General features: G+C 40.8%; 1 protein-coding gene across 1 annotated transcript in view; it reads right to left on the bottom strand.

The window, feature by feature from the left end:
- Nucleotides 1–1,331: 1,331 nt before the first annotated feature.
- LOC146332242 (sodium- and chloride-dependent taurine transporter-like) overlaps nt 1,332–14,316 on the bottom strand; it is a 40,391-nt gene continuing 27,406 nt past the window's right edge. Inside the window, exons 8-15 of the mRNA XM_084740765.1 lie at nt 12,991–13,094; nt 12,760–12,884; nt 9,826–9,938; nt 8,487–8,624; nt 5,392–5,494; nt 4,033–4,133; nt 3,553–3,723; nt 1,332–3,443 (exon numbers count right to left, since the gene is read on the bottom strand). Coding sequence (XP_084596891.1) covers nt 3,285–3,443; nt 3,553–3,723; nt 4,033–4,133; nt 5,392–5,494; nt 8,487–8,624; nt 9,826–9,938; nt 12,760–12,884; nt 12,991–13,094 — 1,014 coding nt within the window. The 3' untranslated portion in view covers nt 1,332–3,284. The remainder of the gene's footprint in view (nt 3,444–3,552; nt 3,724–4,032; nt 4,134–5,391; nt 5,495–8,486; nt 8,625–9,825; nt 9,939–12,759; nt 12,885–12,990; nt 13,095–14,316) is intronic.

Below are 14,316 nucleotides of genomic sequence, written 5' to 3'. Positions count from 1 at the left end.
CTTTGATTGTGGATAAAATAGGCAGTTAAGGTGTGTGATTTTTCCATTCTGTGCGGCAAAGAACTGATCTAGTGCCTCTCAAGCTGCACAAAAAACATCAATTTTGATTGCTACCATTAAAATGTCCGCTCTTTGTCACCCACAGTTACGAGTCTAATTTTTTGGACGCTGGGTTAAAGCAGCTATACAGTAGATAAAAGCACTACAGAGAAGGTCCTGAGTGGATGGTCGCTGGTGACACATACACATGGGAAACCCCTTGTTACACAGACATATTAAAATGAATGTAACAGTTGTAACTGTCATACTTCTCAGATAGTCCGCTTTCAGTTGTTAATAGTTCACATTGTCAATATTATGGCCCTCTATTATCATGAAGAATGTAATGTAGTTTTGCTTGATTAAAACCAAAAAAAAAAAAGAAATCAGCCAGAGTCGAAGATACAGAGATTGTTAAAGTATCGCAGGGCACATTTCTTCACCATAAACCAGTGATTAACAGAGTTTGGGCGTTGCTGGTTTCAACAGCAGCCATGTCAACCTCTCAAAATTGTTTCGATGTTAGAGTTTAAGAGCTGAAGTTAAGGCCCTAAATCTATTAACATGTTTGGTGCAAGGTTTAGGGGCGTCAGACACAATTTCCCCATGTCATTTTCTTACAAAGTCCACAACGCCACAGGTGTCAGCAAATACAGTATAGTCTGAGATCAGAAGTGAAGTTTACTACTGTTGTGTCTTCACTTTTGATCAAGGCAGCTTTTTATGGTCTTACAAGGTCTGAGTCTGACTTAATTTCAAGTTTTGTTGGATTATTTTTTATTTGTACTGTTGCTATGACTTAAAACACATTCTAATCATCCCAAATGATGGCAGACACCCAAATGAGCCAAAGTCCCGCCTGTTTTTTCTCTCTGCCCCAATAACAGCTGAGCATGATTGGTACCTTGGTCAACTTTCTTACCTTCCTGTTAAAACGACACACAGGGTCCAATCTTAGGGTCTCAAGTTAGCTAACCAGCTGGCTAATGTTAGCAAAACTCTAGCTAAGTAGCTAGTCAATTATTGATGTAGATTAGATTGCTGGTTACTAGATATGACATGTGCTAGTCGAGTCAAGCACATAGCATAAAGAGCACAGGAGAAAGTAAAAAGGGGCAGGACGTAGGAAAGGTCACTAACTTGCAGGGAATTTCAGTTACGTTATGTGTAGAAATCTGAAAACTTGCTTTTTAGAACAGTTGGGGTTTCTTTTAGCTATCATTACAACTGAGAGGAAGCGACATGGTGACCCTGGAAAAAAAAAAAAAAAACGTGACCAAACTCTGTCACACAGTGTCTGGAGAGGAGTTTGACACTCAGACGAGTCGACGGTGTGACTCTGGCTGATTCGTTGAAAGTGTCACCAAACCAGTGGTCGCTTTGAGTCATTGAGTTGGTGACATGTTGTTTAACCATTGGCTACAGTGCCCTGTCTGGACAAATTTATCCAAATTAAATACTGTCCCCTGGTATTTACAGAAGAGGAAAAAGCTATAAACCCCCAAACACCTACAAACTTACAGATGGAGCCATTGTAGAATTCCCATTTTTTTCACTGTACACTAAACTGCTCACTGAATGTCTGACCCACACCCCCACAAGAGAAAATATTTGGGAAAAACCAGTTGCATTGTTTGTTTATGCGACGATAAAGACGGAATTGTTGGTCGAACCAACGCTGTAGAAATGCTGAGAAATGATGAGGACTCTTACTACAATGGCTGCCACTGTAAATGTATGATTTGTATAATAGCTTAGTATTTTCACCAGATGAAAGAAGTGTTCCTTCTTCTATGTAAAACTACAGCAATTATCATCAATAGTGAATACCAATAACATTATAGTCTTAATAAAAAACTCTAAACATTGACAGAGGAAAAACTAATAATAATGTAACTTCCTCTGTAGAAAATAAAATAAATCCAATCAAAAAAATCGTAAGCCAAGAGTGCCTAGTGCAGTCACTAATGTACTGTAAACTGGTCTAGGACAGAGAAAGATAGATAGAGAGATAGATAATAGATAGACTGATTAGCTACTACTGTACAGTACGCCACAGACAACACACTCAAGGGTTCAACCTCCACACTTCAAATCCTTTCAGATACCTCTCTCTTTGTGCAGGAGCGGGTTTCCCCGACACCGTTCTCAGTGCTAGTTTTCTCTTTGACCCATAGTTTACGGCTATGGAAGATGGGGGGGCATGTGTGCTAAGGTGCATTTAAGAACCAGGGACCTGGTTTGATAAGGGTTGTCGGCTATCATGGCTGTGCCAATTACGCATTTATCAGATTTTTTCTCGTCATGCACATAAAAAACTTTGGTGGCTGCAACTTTGGATTTTTTCTAGTTAGTTTTGTTAGATTCCTCCAGATCTTCTGAAGGAAGTGTATTTTGTGCGATTGGGATACTTTTCCTATGACAGCCACATTATAAAATTAGGGTTTCAGCCGTATTTCTCACTAATGATGTTGCCTTGTGCACCTGAAACAACATCATTGACTGAAGGGACATTCATTTATACCTGTCTGTTTCTAATTGTGACATGGGCAAAGAAAAACATGTTTTTTAGTTAATGCTGTACCTGCAGTGCCTCGATCTTCCACTCCTACTGAACACAGTGGAACAGAACAAGCCAAAGTCAAACCCTATGGCACATGCCTTCAGATAAGTGCACCCTGTTCATTGTATCACAGGCAAAGAGCTGTTATGGATCCAAACAACGGCTCAGAAAACCTGCTTTTGGTAATCTGTGATCAGAAACCTTTTTCATATTGTGGCTACAAAAGGCTGTTTGATTACAAGACTCAATAACCACTTTCTTCCTTTTTTTTTAGAACAATGGCTGGTTTTCTGCTAAAGTACAGCTGGTGGAACAGAAATCTACCAGTGTATGACCAGAGGCTGGTGCTGTTTTTTTTTTGTTGCCTTTAAACAAGGCAACAGTGGGATGTGTAGTCACATGAATATTACAAATAGGAAAAAAACAACAACTTGTGAGTAATTCAGAAATAGATTTGAAATGTGATTGCTACCCTCTTAAGAAAACCACCAAGAGCAAACTACTTCCAAAGTATTCCTAAAAGATTTGAAACGGGAACATTTTTTTTTTCCTTAAAACCCTTATCAGTCCACCAGACAGACAGATAGACAGATAGACAGAGAGCTAGCTAGCTTTAAAAGCGTTTTTAGAGGACAGGAGAGGAGAGGAGAGCGATCTCATGGAGAGCCTCCGCCTCATTCCTTTACATCATGGTTTCCACGATGGTGTGGGTGGGGGCCTTCATCAGCAGGCCCTTGTTCCCATTGGGGTCCAGCGGGTAGGAGAGCTCCTTGAGGCCACGATGGTCTGCGGGGCGGGAGCTGGCCCCGCCGCGAACCGGGGCTGCCACCGCCTTGATCCTCTGCAGGGAAGAAGGAGGGAACGAAGGCGTGAAACTCCGATCCGAACCACCCTTAAAAACAAAGATTTGACGGCTACGTATCTAACTAGCAGACGGCTGCTCCACCCACCTCAATGAGCGGCCCATCAGATCGGATGATCTTGATGACAACCACCATGGGGATGCAGATCATGGAAGCCAAGGCCAGAGTCCAACCTATTCCAATGGCCCAGTCAGGATACTCGTAGACCTTGTTGTACGTCAATGGCTTGTATTTGACCAAGGAGAAGATAAAGCAGCCCTGGAGAGGAAGAGGAGCAACATGTCTGAATACAAACTCCTGCTTCAGCATTTATAGAAGGTTAAAGGCAAACACTGTATATTTGAAGAAACTTGACCAAACCAAAATGGTGACAAACTGGTGAAGCAAACATGCATCAAAGCAGATATGACAGTTCGTGAGGTTTGTAGTTTCAGGAAGCAGAAAACTTTTTGTGATAAAAAGAAGAAGAAGAAGTCAAACTCTAGCTTCAAGTCAGCACTGCAGACTGAAGTTACTGTAACTTATTATAATGGTTTACCGTTAATTACAACAAAAGCAGTCCCTTACCATGCACAGTAAAGGAGTGATAACAGTCCAGCTCCATTTCATCCAAGGATTTGGTCTGTAGCCCATCATGTCCTCAAGCGCATCATAGAAATTATCAACGCCTGTGAAAAGATTCAAACAGCTTCTGATTATTGTTGCAAGTAAAAATGTAGAAACAATGGACAGCAACAACCAGACAGTGCATGTACATAGCACCAAATTTAACAGGCAATGTCCCTAGCCAGTCTTTACCTCAACAAAAGACAAGTTATTGTTGTTCTATGAGTTCCTCTCTTTTTTACAGGTCCACAGTAACTGGCATCCCACGTTCTATGAAAACCAAAATGGTAGGAGTCTCTGTTTGTCTGTCAGTATTTATGTGTGCCTGTCCTTCAGTTTTCTCTACAACTGTTCATCTGATCGACTTCACAATTGGTGGGTGTGTTGCTGAGGACCCGAGCGAGCTCTTGAGATGTGCAGGACATACTAGTAGTGTCTTAGTACTGCCAGAAGTACACACTGTAGTGTGTTGAGAGGAGACTCCTATTAACTGTTAAACTGCATGCTGGGTACAGCTCGCTCTCTGTCACTCAGTACATTCAAGAACAGATGAACAAAGACAAACTGGAGCGACCGGAGATTTAACACTGTAGAAAAGTCATGGAAGTTTTCCATTTTGCTTCACAAAACTCAGAGATTTCAAGATCAGCGATTTAACTGTCACTTTGAACACTTTTGTTCCCAGAAATAGCCTGGTGATGTGATGTGTATACTCTAGCCAGAGGACCATGTCACTGCAGGTGTATTCCTCAGGACCGGAGGAAGCGCAGTGTCAAGTGTCAAGATTATTTGGATGAAAGATTATCGAGAAATACCGGAGGCCAAGCAACTGGCTAATTCCATTTTGATCAGGTGCCACCCTGGTGTCATTTAATATCCAATGCAAGCACAAAGCCTTCTTGTATTTACCTTCTTTTTACTTCACTGTTTCAATCTCTTCTTTTCATAAAAGTACTTGTATGGACAGGTGTTGCAAATTTAATCCACTATAATCACTAGTATCACAAAATACTTGTATCTAGTGGCTTTTTTCACTTTGTCTATGTATACTGTGTCTAAATAAACCATAAATAAATAATCTGCAGTTGCATTGCCAGTAATTGGTATTCAGTCTGAAAGCAAGAACTGCTGTTTCTAAATGGGCTTTGCTGTGATATAGTTATCGATCTGTGCCATTTATTCTAAAGTCAAGAGTGCAAAGACAACTGGACATGATATTCAATGCATTACAAGACAATACATTAAAAGCATTTATTTCCTGTGCACTGGTAAGTCATTGAGTATCCTTGCTTATTACTGTTATTGAGGAAAGGTACTCACCATAAACCCAGGCAACAGCTATACATTCAAAGAATGCCACCCACAGAAGGCACACACCGCTAGCTGCATAGTAATCAAACAGCTGGAAAACATACATGCCACCCTGCAGAGAGACAAACAAACAAAAGAAAGGTACATGTCAGGCATCATTTTCTTTTTTTTTTTTAGCCTCACTTTAAATAGAAAAACCTGTGTAGGGTCTATATTCTTGACATGTACATCCTGAAAAATCATGAAGTAATAATTCTGATCATGGAAAGATACCATGGGGAGACACAGGTCCTTTAATAGGCCTATTCAAAATGACCAAATGTGAGAAGTGGACATGTCCACACATGAGACTGCGACTGTGTCTGAGCATGGGCGTGGATGGCTGTGTGCGCTCACGTGTGTGTGAGTGTGTCCAGCGTGAAAACTGTTTTAACAATCATGGGAATCCTAAATTTGAACGAGGCCACCGCAGCCATAAAAAGATGTTGTCATGGGAACTACAGAGGCAGAGAGAGAGGGAGCGGGGGAGGTGGCAGGTCAGAAAATAGAATGACAGTGAGAAGGTTGGATGTTGTGTGAGAACGAACAGGAGGGCTGGGAGGGTGGTGGTTTGAGAGGGAGGAGAGGATGAGGACAGAGGAAGAAAGGAGTGTGGATAGAAGGTGCTTGGAGTGAAGAAAAGAAGGGAGCGGATACAATTAAGTGGAGAAAGTGGAATCACTGGATGGACAAAGACTTTTCACCAGAAATGAACATTTATTTCTGTCTTGTTTGCTTTTTGTATCATCACTGATTCAACCTGTGGATTTTTCATTTCTTATTTCCTGTTTTAAAGCAGTTTTTTGGATGAAAAAAGCCTTTAGCTCAGGGGAAATGAGGTACTTTACATGTCTATTTTGTTTGACATAAATAGAGGAACTGCAGTGGCAACAGCAGTGGCAGTAACCATTTTCAAAGAAAGGGGTGTATCCAGCTTACACAGACTGACAGCAATGACCAAAATATCAAATATATCATAAAAAGGGTCTTGTCATGGTAACTGCATTGTGTGAACTGGCAGTTCCAGTAAATGTGGGAAGTTACTGATTAGCTTTCTGCTACTTATTCTCTTCTGTCAAACATTTGGGCAAGTAAACAACCTTTATTTGACATGTCTGTGCACAGAAGGTGCAATCAGTCTTGTGGTGTAATTTTGATTAAACCAGACCGGTTTCACCAAATGGTGTCTGACTCTAATTCAAGGTACGATGTCTACTCCAATTTGTCTCAACCCCAGACCTTTAGGCTCAAGGTAAGAGGTCTAATCCAATTTGTTTCACCCCAAGACCTTTAGGCTTGAAAGACTTTTACAGCGATATTAGAAAGGTCAAGGGAAAAAAAAAAACAAAAAACAACTGGTTCAGCTTCCCAAAGGCGATAAGCTTAAGAAAATGTTGGTGGTGTCTGTCTTGGGATATTTCTCTCAAAGAAGATGGGCGATGAAAATGCCACTGGTGATGCCTCTGGTCCCATTTTGGCAAAAACAATGATGAAATATTATAAATATATATATATATATATAATTATTTCATCAGAGCTTTCACTAAAGGTCAAATGTCAAACTTTGACAAGCCTCAGTAGATCTTTCTCATAGCAGATTGTACTATTTGTCATTTCATGAAAAGCTCAGGTTGAACTTAAGACGGTGGCAGCTCTATTTTGTATAAAACATGGATGTAGTCTCAATGATGTCGCCTGTAGGTTTCTGAAGAGCTGTTCTGTAGTCCTCTGTGGTGAGTCTGGCTGTTGCCATCTTGGTAGTGCCTAACTATGTCTGACTCCCCATTGCTCCAAAAATGGGCAAAGATGTGGAGTGTGAATGGAGCTGAGGTGGTCGAACAAAGTGGCTACCTAGCAGCTGGCCACCTGCAACAGCACAGTATGTGGCTCCATTGAGATTGAATCAGCCCCAAGTGGCCATTTGAGGAACTGCAGTTTTTGGCACTTAAGCTTGGAGTGCATGGAAAAGTTTGAAATGACTGAAAGCAGCCTTTCTGATCATCAAAATCAATTACTGTCAATCAATACAAAACACAATATAGAAATCACCTGGAAAACATCCTTTTTTCAGCATAATTTAAATTAGAGGTGCTTTCAGTTATTTAAAATGTTTCCATGCATGCATTAATGTCACTGCAGCGAATATTAACATTTAAGCAGCAAAACTAAAAACTGTAGCTAGAAACTTGAGAGGACTGCACACGTTTATTTCTGCTGTATAGAGAAGTATTTTAATATGGGGCTTCATGGACATTGACTCGCTTGCCAGCCTCAAGTGGCCATTTGAGGAACTACTATTTTTGGCACTTCCGCTTGGTCAAAATGCAAAACGCCAGCACCCTGGCACATTATGACCGTTACATTCGTATTTGACAAAATGTCAGCAGTGAGAAAGGTCTGCTGGTAAAGGCCAAATGCTGGGAGGAGGATACATCCTAATGGTGTGTTTGTATAATTCAAGGGGCGAGGTTCAAGTTAGAGAGTTAACGTGGATGATGCAAAGTTGAAGAAAGAACAAGGGAGGAAAGTGAAAAGACATCAGGCAGAAGATTTAAATAGAAAGAAGAGAGGTGGAAGTGAACGAGAGGAGATGAACGTGTAAGAAATGATGAGAAATGAAGGAAACGAGAGACAGAAATAGCAGAGAATTAACAGAACGAGAAAGATTTGGAGAAGCTAAGTCAGTTCTAATGTATCTAATAATACCGGGGGGGTGGGATGGGAAGTTCTCATGACTTGACAGTATAAATAGCCCCCTGTCATCTCCCCGGGGACCGACACTAATAGCTGTCTGAACGCTGTTGTTCCTCGTATATTGAGCTGTGGGCTATAGCCTGAAATGAGGTCAGCAACCACAGTATATGTATACCATTATCAGTGACTGCTGTGTGCATATTTATACTGGATAAATACTGTAACTGTGATGTGTAATTTTTGATTTTCAACCATGACGAAGCACTGGTATTGTTTTTTTAAGGTCCATCGAGTTCATAGAACATATATTAATGTGTTCCTATAAATGTTCTGGTCATGACTTCTGGTGCTGATCTTTTTTATGTTGTTACCTTGGTAACCATGGTGAGTCCAAGCAGGTAGCTGATGCAGCAGATGATAGCGATGAAGACCTCTCTGCGGTAACCCTTCCTTAGGAAGGACGGATACAGATCCACCAGTGATGTGATCTGCCCTTCCACCTCCACAAACTGCAGGAGACACAGAGACACAGTGTCATCAAAAGAAGGATGGATACACGTCCACAGACAACATCACCTGCTATTTTAAAGGAACAGTTCACCCCAAAATGAACAATACATATATTTCCCTTGGCATGCCCTGCTAGTTATCCATCCAGATAGTTTAGGTGTGAGTTGTAGAGTTTTGGAGATATCGGCTGTAGAGGTGTCCTGCCTTGTCTCCAGTACAGTAGGACTAAATGGCACTTGGCTTGTGGTGCTCAAAGCACCTGAACTACTTTAGAAGCTACAAGAACTACTTTGTTTCTACTAGGAAGAAAATAGTTCCCACATGAAACTGCTCACAACAACATCTGTGGATTATCTCAAGTAACCGGGTCATGATTTTTGGAAAGAGACATTGAAAGGCACTTGGCACTGCAGGCCAGGTTAAACACCTTCAAACTATTAACTTTACATCTTTTGGTTTGAAGTTGAACATTTCTTGCTCTTGTTTGGAACCACTCATGTGAATTTGGCTTAAGCAGCTTTTATTAAATCCCTTTATTCAAAATCTATTATTCACACAGTTCGGCTCAGTTTGCATGTTAATGGCTGCACACAAAGACTGTAGCAGTGGATTATTTTCTTCTGTTCTTTTTGTGACACGTAGTAGAAAGTCCCTAAAGTTCCAAACACCATGACTGAATATATACTGTTTTATTGTATATCATCTCAGTAAGTCATATGACTTTTTAACACTGTTTCAAAAGGCTTCTGTCAACTTTGTTCAAGTGGTTTAAAGAAGCAGAAGTTAAAGGGTAACTTCTGTATTTTTCAACCTGGATCCCATTTCCCCACGTGTTTGTGTCTACGTGACTAATGGGGGACAGGATTTTTTTAAAATTGGTCCAGAATTAAGGAAGAACGCTGCAGCTAGCAGAAGTGAAACGGAACTGCAAGGTAATCCCTCCAGGTCACACCACCGAAGCACATCTGCTAAAAGTGCTTGTTTTTCCCACTTGAAAACTTTGTTTGCCTAAAAATTCAGATGCACAAAAAAAATAATAACACCCTTAAAGTTTGTGCACAGGCATCTACGGTTGACCAAAGAACAGTTAAGTGCTTTGGTCATGGGAAGCTCAAAAACAGCCGTTTGACAGTTGGTGTGATGTTATCACCACTTCCTTAACGTCTAGGCTCGAACAGCTGTGCTCGTGTTTGTGCTAACCTGACTGTCGAGGCCAAGCAGCAGCAGCATAATGAAGAAGAGAACTGCCCAGACTGTAGGAAAAGGCATCATGGTTACAGCCTTGGGGTAGGCAATGAACGCCAGGCCTGGACCTGCAGAGGAGGGGGGTTCGGGGGTAAGAGCAGACAGAGGGGTGTGGGGGGGAGGTAACATTAGTATCAAGGTAAACTCATCTGATCTGCATCCCTGTGGGAAGAGAGGGCCCCAGACAATGGAGACGCAGAACCAGATATGAATGCATGATCAAACCTGCACTACAATACTGCAAACAAATGCATATGTGTGCATGTATTTGTAAAGAGCTATGTGTTGTCTAGAAAAGGGTATTAAGTGTCCTCCTTACTTACCCATTACTTCCTTTGTACTTACTTATGACACATTACTAGATGTATGGACTTAAAATATGATACAATTTCACACATTTACAATGATATATTACAAAGAAAACATCGAATATTAAGCGAAAACACAACAATAATAAAGAACATAGTAATATGTAACAAATCATGTCATGTAACAGCATCTCTGTTGAAGTCATGAGAGAAATTGTGAAGCAAGCTATGAATGGAAGTGTGTGCAGTATGTATGTGTATCATAACTAGTATGTGTGCTGAAGACCGTATACCACTGTAAACATTGCAGCAGTTACATTAAATATTTAATCTGCTTATGGTATGCTTGACTCGCCTTTCCAGGCAGCTGAAAGCCTTCAATGTGGAGGCAAACAACTGCTAGAAAAGGGAAATCAAGAGCATGTTGATTTCTCAAATAACTTAGGTATGTCAACAGCTAAATCACTCAAGCAATTTTGCATTCCTGCCTGAATTAAGCATGGTCCTTTCTATGAGGAATGCAAAATTGCTATTGCAAAACAGCAGCAGATGCAACCTGGGATGTCAAATAAAATGCAAAGGCTTTTTTTTCTCTGAGGTCTAATTTGACATTGATGCTGCTACATTGGGAACTGTAAAACAGAAGTTAAGAAACAAGAAAGCAGTCGTAACAGCAAAACAGCATTGCAGCTGATAGCAAGATACATCAATATGTTCAGTTTTTTGTTGAGAAATATGACAAGGCATCCAACCAAACACCGCGTTGACTCAAAAAATAGTACCAACTTCCATTCCCTGAGTGGGGAAATGCTAGCAGACCATTTATCAGACCTGGGGTTTATTAATTCATGAAATATGATCCACATTAAACAGTGTGATAAGGCATTATCTGACTATACAAAACATAAAACACTATATTTTAAAATCTAGGTTTTCTTCTTTTGCTTTTTGGCACATTCTTGAGTCAACAAAAGCCATAGCATGTGTGCTTACACTGCACTGTGGAAACCACACTGTATTCTCTGTGTATTGAGTCAGCATGAAATTTAACGCTGACAGCATCAATTCATCTGTTGTGTACATCCAAATCAAGCAGTCACAATTAAAGCAGACTTACTTGTGATGTTCCTAAACTTCTTCCTATCTAGAGTATGGAGACTTACTGTATTCTGCTGCCTAGCTGACCTGCTCTACAGGTTCACAGCACATGGACACACTTTTTCAGGCTGGAAAATTACCTCCTAATTAGGGTAGTAACTGAACTCCATGTGCCGTGGTCCTCTGATATATACTTCTATTGTTTGGTGACCTGTGGATCATCAAGCCGCTTGCAAAACCCAATACTGATGTTGCACAGTTCTACAAAAAATGGCTAATTTGGCACTTGAAGTAAATGTGAGACTCCAGAACTGTCATTCTGATAGGGTTGGCAGCATAGGCAGCACCTGACGTTAGCTTGACTAAGCTAAATTTGCTTTTGTCAAACTGGATGATCTGGGGGCAAAATATGAAGCCTGGGTCTCACAAAAGCACTTGACACTAACAATATCATTGTGCTGTTATATGCAAAAATGACAAGTTTTGTGCCTTAGTTGATGACAAACAAAATGCCTTATGTTTTAAGCATGTAACAGAAGCATCCCGAAAAGAGGATATTCAAACAAGCCCCGAAAACTTTCACTTCTCAGACGGTGTGTTAACACCTTTCTTTGTTTCAGTGTAACTGCTACTTTTAAAAAGAAAAGTGAGTCAACAGTCATCTTTTATCTACTATGGGATTTAAAAGTCAAGCATTAATGAAAGTCTTGTGTGATTCTATGGGAAAACCAGGCATGACTTCTGCCTTAAACAGGGCTAACTTCATCTCCTCACAAAAGCAAAGTTGCTTTTGCAGCCTCACAGAGTAATTATCAATCTAAGGTAATACTGTATGAGAGTCCATGGACAAGATGTTGGCACTTATGGTTGCATGAAAACTTTGCCAAAACATGCTGAATGCTAGAATTTCTTTTGTAGAAACAATTAATAACCACATATGTCAATATATCAATCAAATAGAGAGGAACCACAACAATGGTGACATCAATTTGTTATGCGTAGGGAAAAAATGAACCTCTAAGAACCAAAACTCTTATAGCATGTTTAAGCCAGGACACTGGCACAAGATGCACAACTTTATATCACACAGCTAGTTGTAAAGGTAAACTGTCCCTTATGTTGTTTCACTCTTATCGTCTCTACCTCAGAAACAGAATAATTTTTCCAATCTTTCTCTCCATCCTTCTCTAGGCCCTAATCCATCCAACTTGCTTCACTTGAATGATGCGCTAACAACCGACCACATATGTTCATATTTTCTCACATTCTGCTTTTGTCAAGGAGTGTTTGATTGCGGAAACTTCCATATTCCGATGCCGTCATTTGAATAATTCATCAAGGAATCCATTTAAAAATAAATGAAACGTATCGGCCAATTCTCTTTTGCGTTTCGTTGCTGTTTTTCTTTGTAGTTACTGTTGTTTAATTTGTTAACCAGGAAGCAGCGCCCACCATCACTGCCGCCTTTACAGAACCCTCGTACCTGACTCTGCCACATCAGCAATGTCCACCCCTTGCTCTTGTGCCATGAAGCCCAGGACGGAAAATATTGCGAAGCCAGACACAAAACTGGTACCACTGTTGAGGGCTCCCAGCAGCAAACAGTCCCTATGTCACACATATGTCATGAGGAGGATTTGTTAATGAACACACAAGGACCCCTTCACCTCCCTCTGTCCCCTATAGCTAACCCCTCTGAAAACTGATGCCTCACCTGTAGCAGTTGTATTTGTACTTGTTGTAGCTCCCCAAGGACGTCATGGCGCCCAAACAGATGGCATAGGAGAAGAAGATCTGGGTGCCGGCGTCAATCCACACCTGCCGAGTAGGGGGAGAGAATGGGGACAGAAAGGCTGAGGCCTGCTGATGAGGGGAAGCACAGGCACGAGCAATATGTAGAGCAGCTAGGGGAGGAATTGAAATCATGGGTAACACTAATATGGATAGGCAAGCCAGAGCAGAGTCAAGCAGAGAGTAGTAGTAAAAGTCTGACTTGGAAACCACCATGGATGGACTGTCTAAAGGGTTGTTCAGACTGAACACAAAATACATTGGCCTTGCGAACACTGAGTGTATTTATTAGTGGACAGGGTCACCCATTGGTTTGTGGACTAACTTTTTGAAGCTTCTGAAGTTTCGCCTAACTGGGGGTGGAGTATCAATGAGAGCGTGGACCTGGTGGATGACAAACTGTGACTGGGACAGTGGTTGGAAATAATGGCGGCCTACCTGGTTTCAGAGGGATTCATTACAAACCAGAAATGCAAGAGTGGCCCCCTGGAACTCCATGAAAGATCTTGCAAGACTATGATTTTTCCCTAACCTGAAACAGGTGTTTTGTGTCCCTAAACCTACCAATATCTTAACCAAAGCAGTGTTACATTACAAAACATGATCAATACAATGTGCACAATGAAGAAACAAAGTGTGCAAATCTTACATGAATTTCACAAATTTCGGCTGCCTGGTAATGATTTTTCCCCTATTATCCTACAGTCACTAAATTATGTCTCTAAAAATGTTTTAAATGAGAAATGGGCAATGTAGTGACAGAATCTTGATCCATATTTGACTGTCTAGTTTGACAGTTTGATCTGAGTTTTGTGAGCTGTGCGTGTTGGACTGGAGGGTCTCACCAAGAATGACTCATCAATCACATGGTGGCCCCGCCCTGAAGCATACGCTGCTTTATCGTCTATTTCACTCTCAACACGAAACTAGCAAATGAGACTTTAAACTCATGAGGAAATTATTTACTCAAGTCATAAATCAAGTGAGAAGTAGGCTCATTTTCATATAAGACTCAATAAAATCACACTTGTTTTGCAACCAGCGCAGTCGACCCCTGCTGGGCATTAGAAAGATTGCAGGTTTGAGGCATTTCCACATTGGCTTCACTTTCTTTGACCTGTAACTTCCATTATCTTCTTCTTTTACGGTTTATGCTTGCAACATTATTCTGAAATGTTTTGACTGTGTTTATTTATCTCAAACTCCTAATGTACCATCTGTACGGAGAGTGTCTAAATTCATTTGTCAA

The sequence above is a fragment of the Lutjanus erythropterus genome, chromosome 2 (assembly GCF_056507025.1).
Source record: "Lutjanus erythropterus isolate fLutEry1 chromosome 2, fLutEry1.hap2, whole genome shotgun sequence".
In the NCBI taxonomy this organism is placed as follows: Eukaryota; Metazoa; Chordata; class Actinopteri; order Lutjaniformes; family Lutjanidae; genus Lutjanus; species Lutjanus erythropterus.
This window is presented reverse-complemented; position numbering and strand designations above follow the sequence as displayed.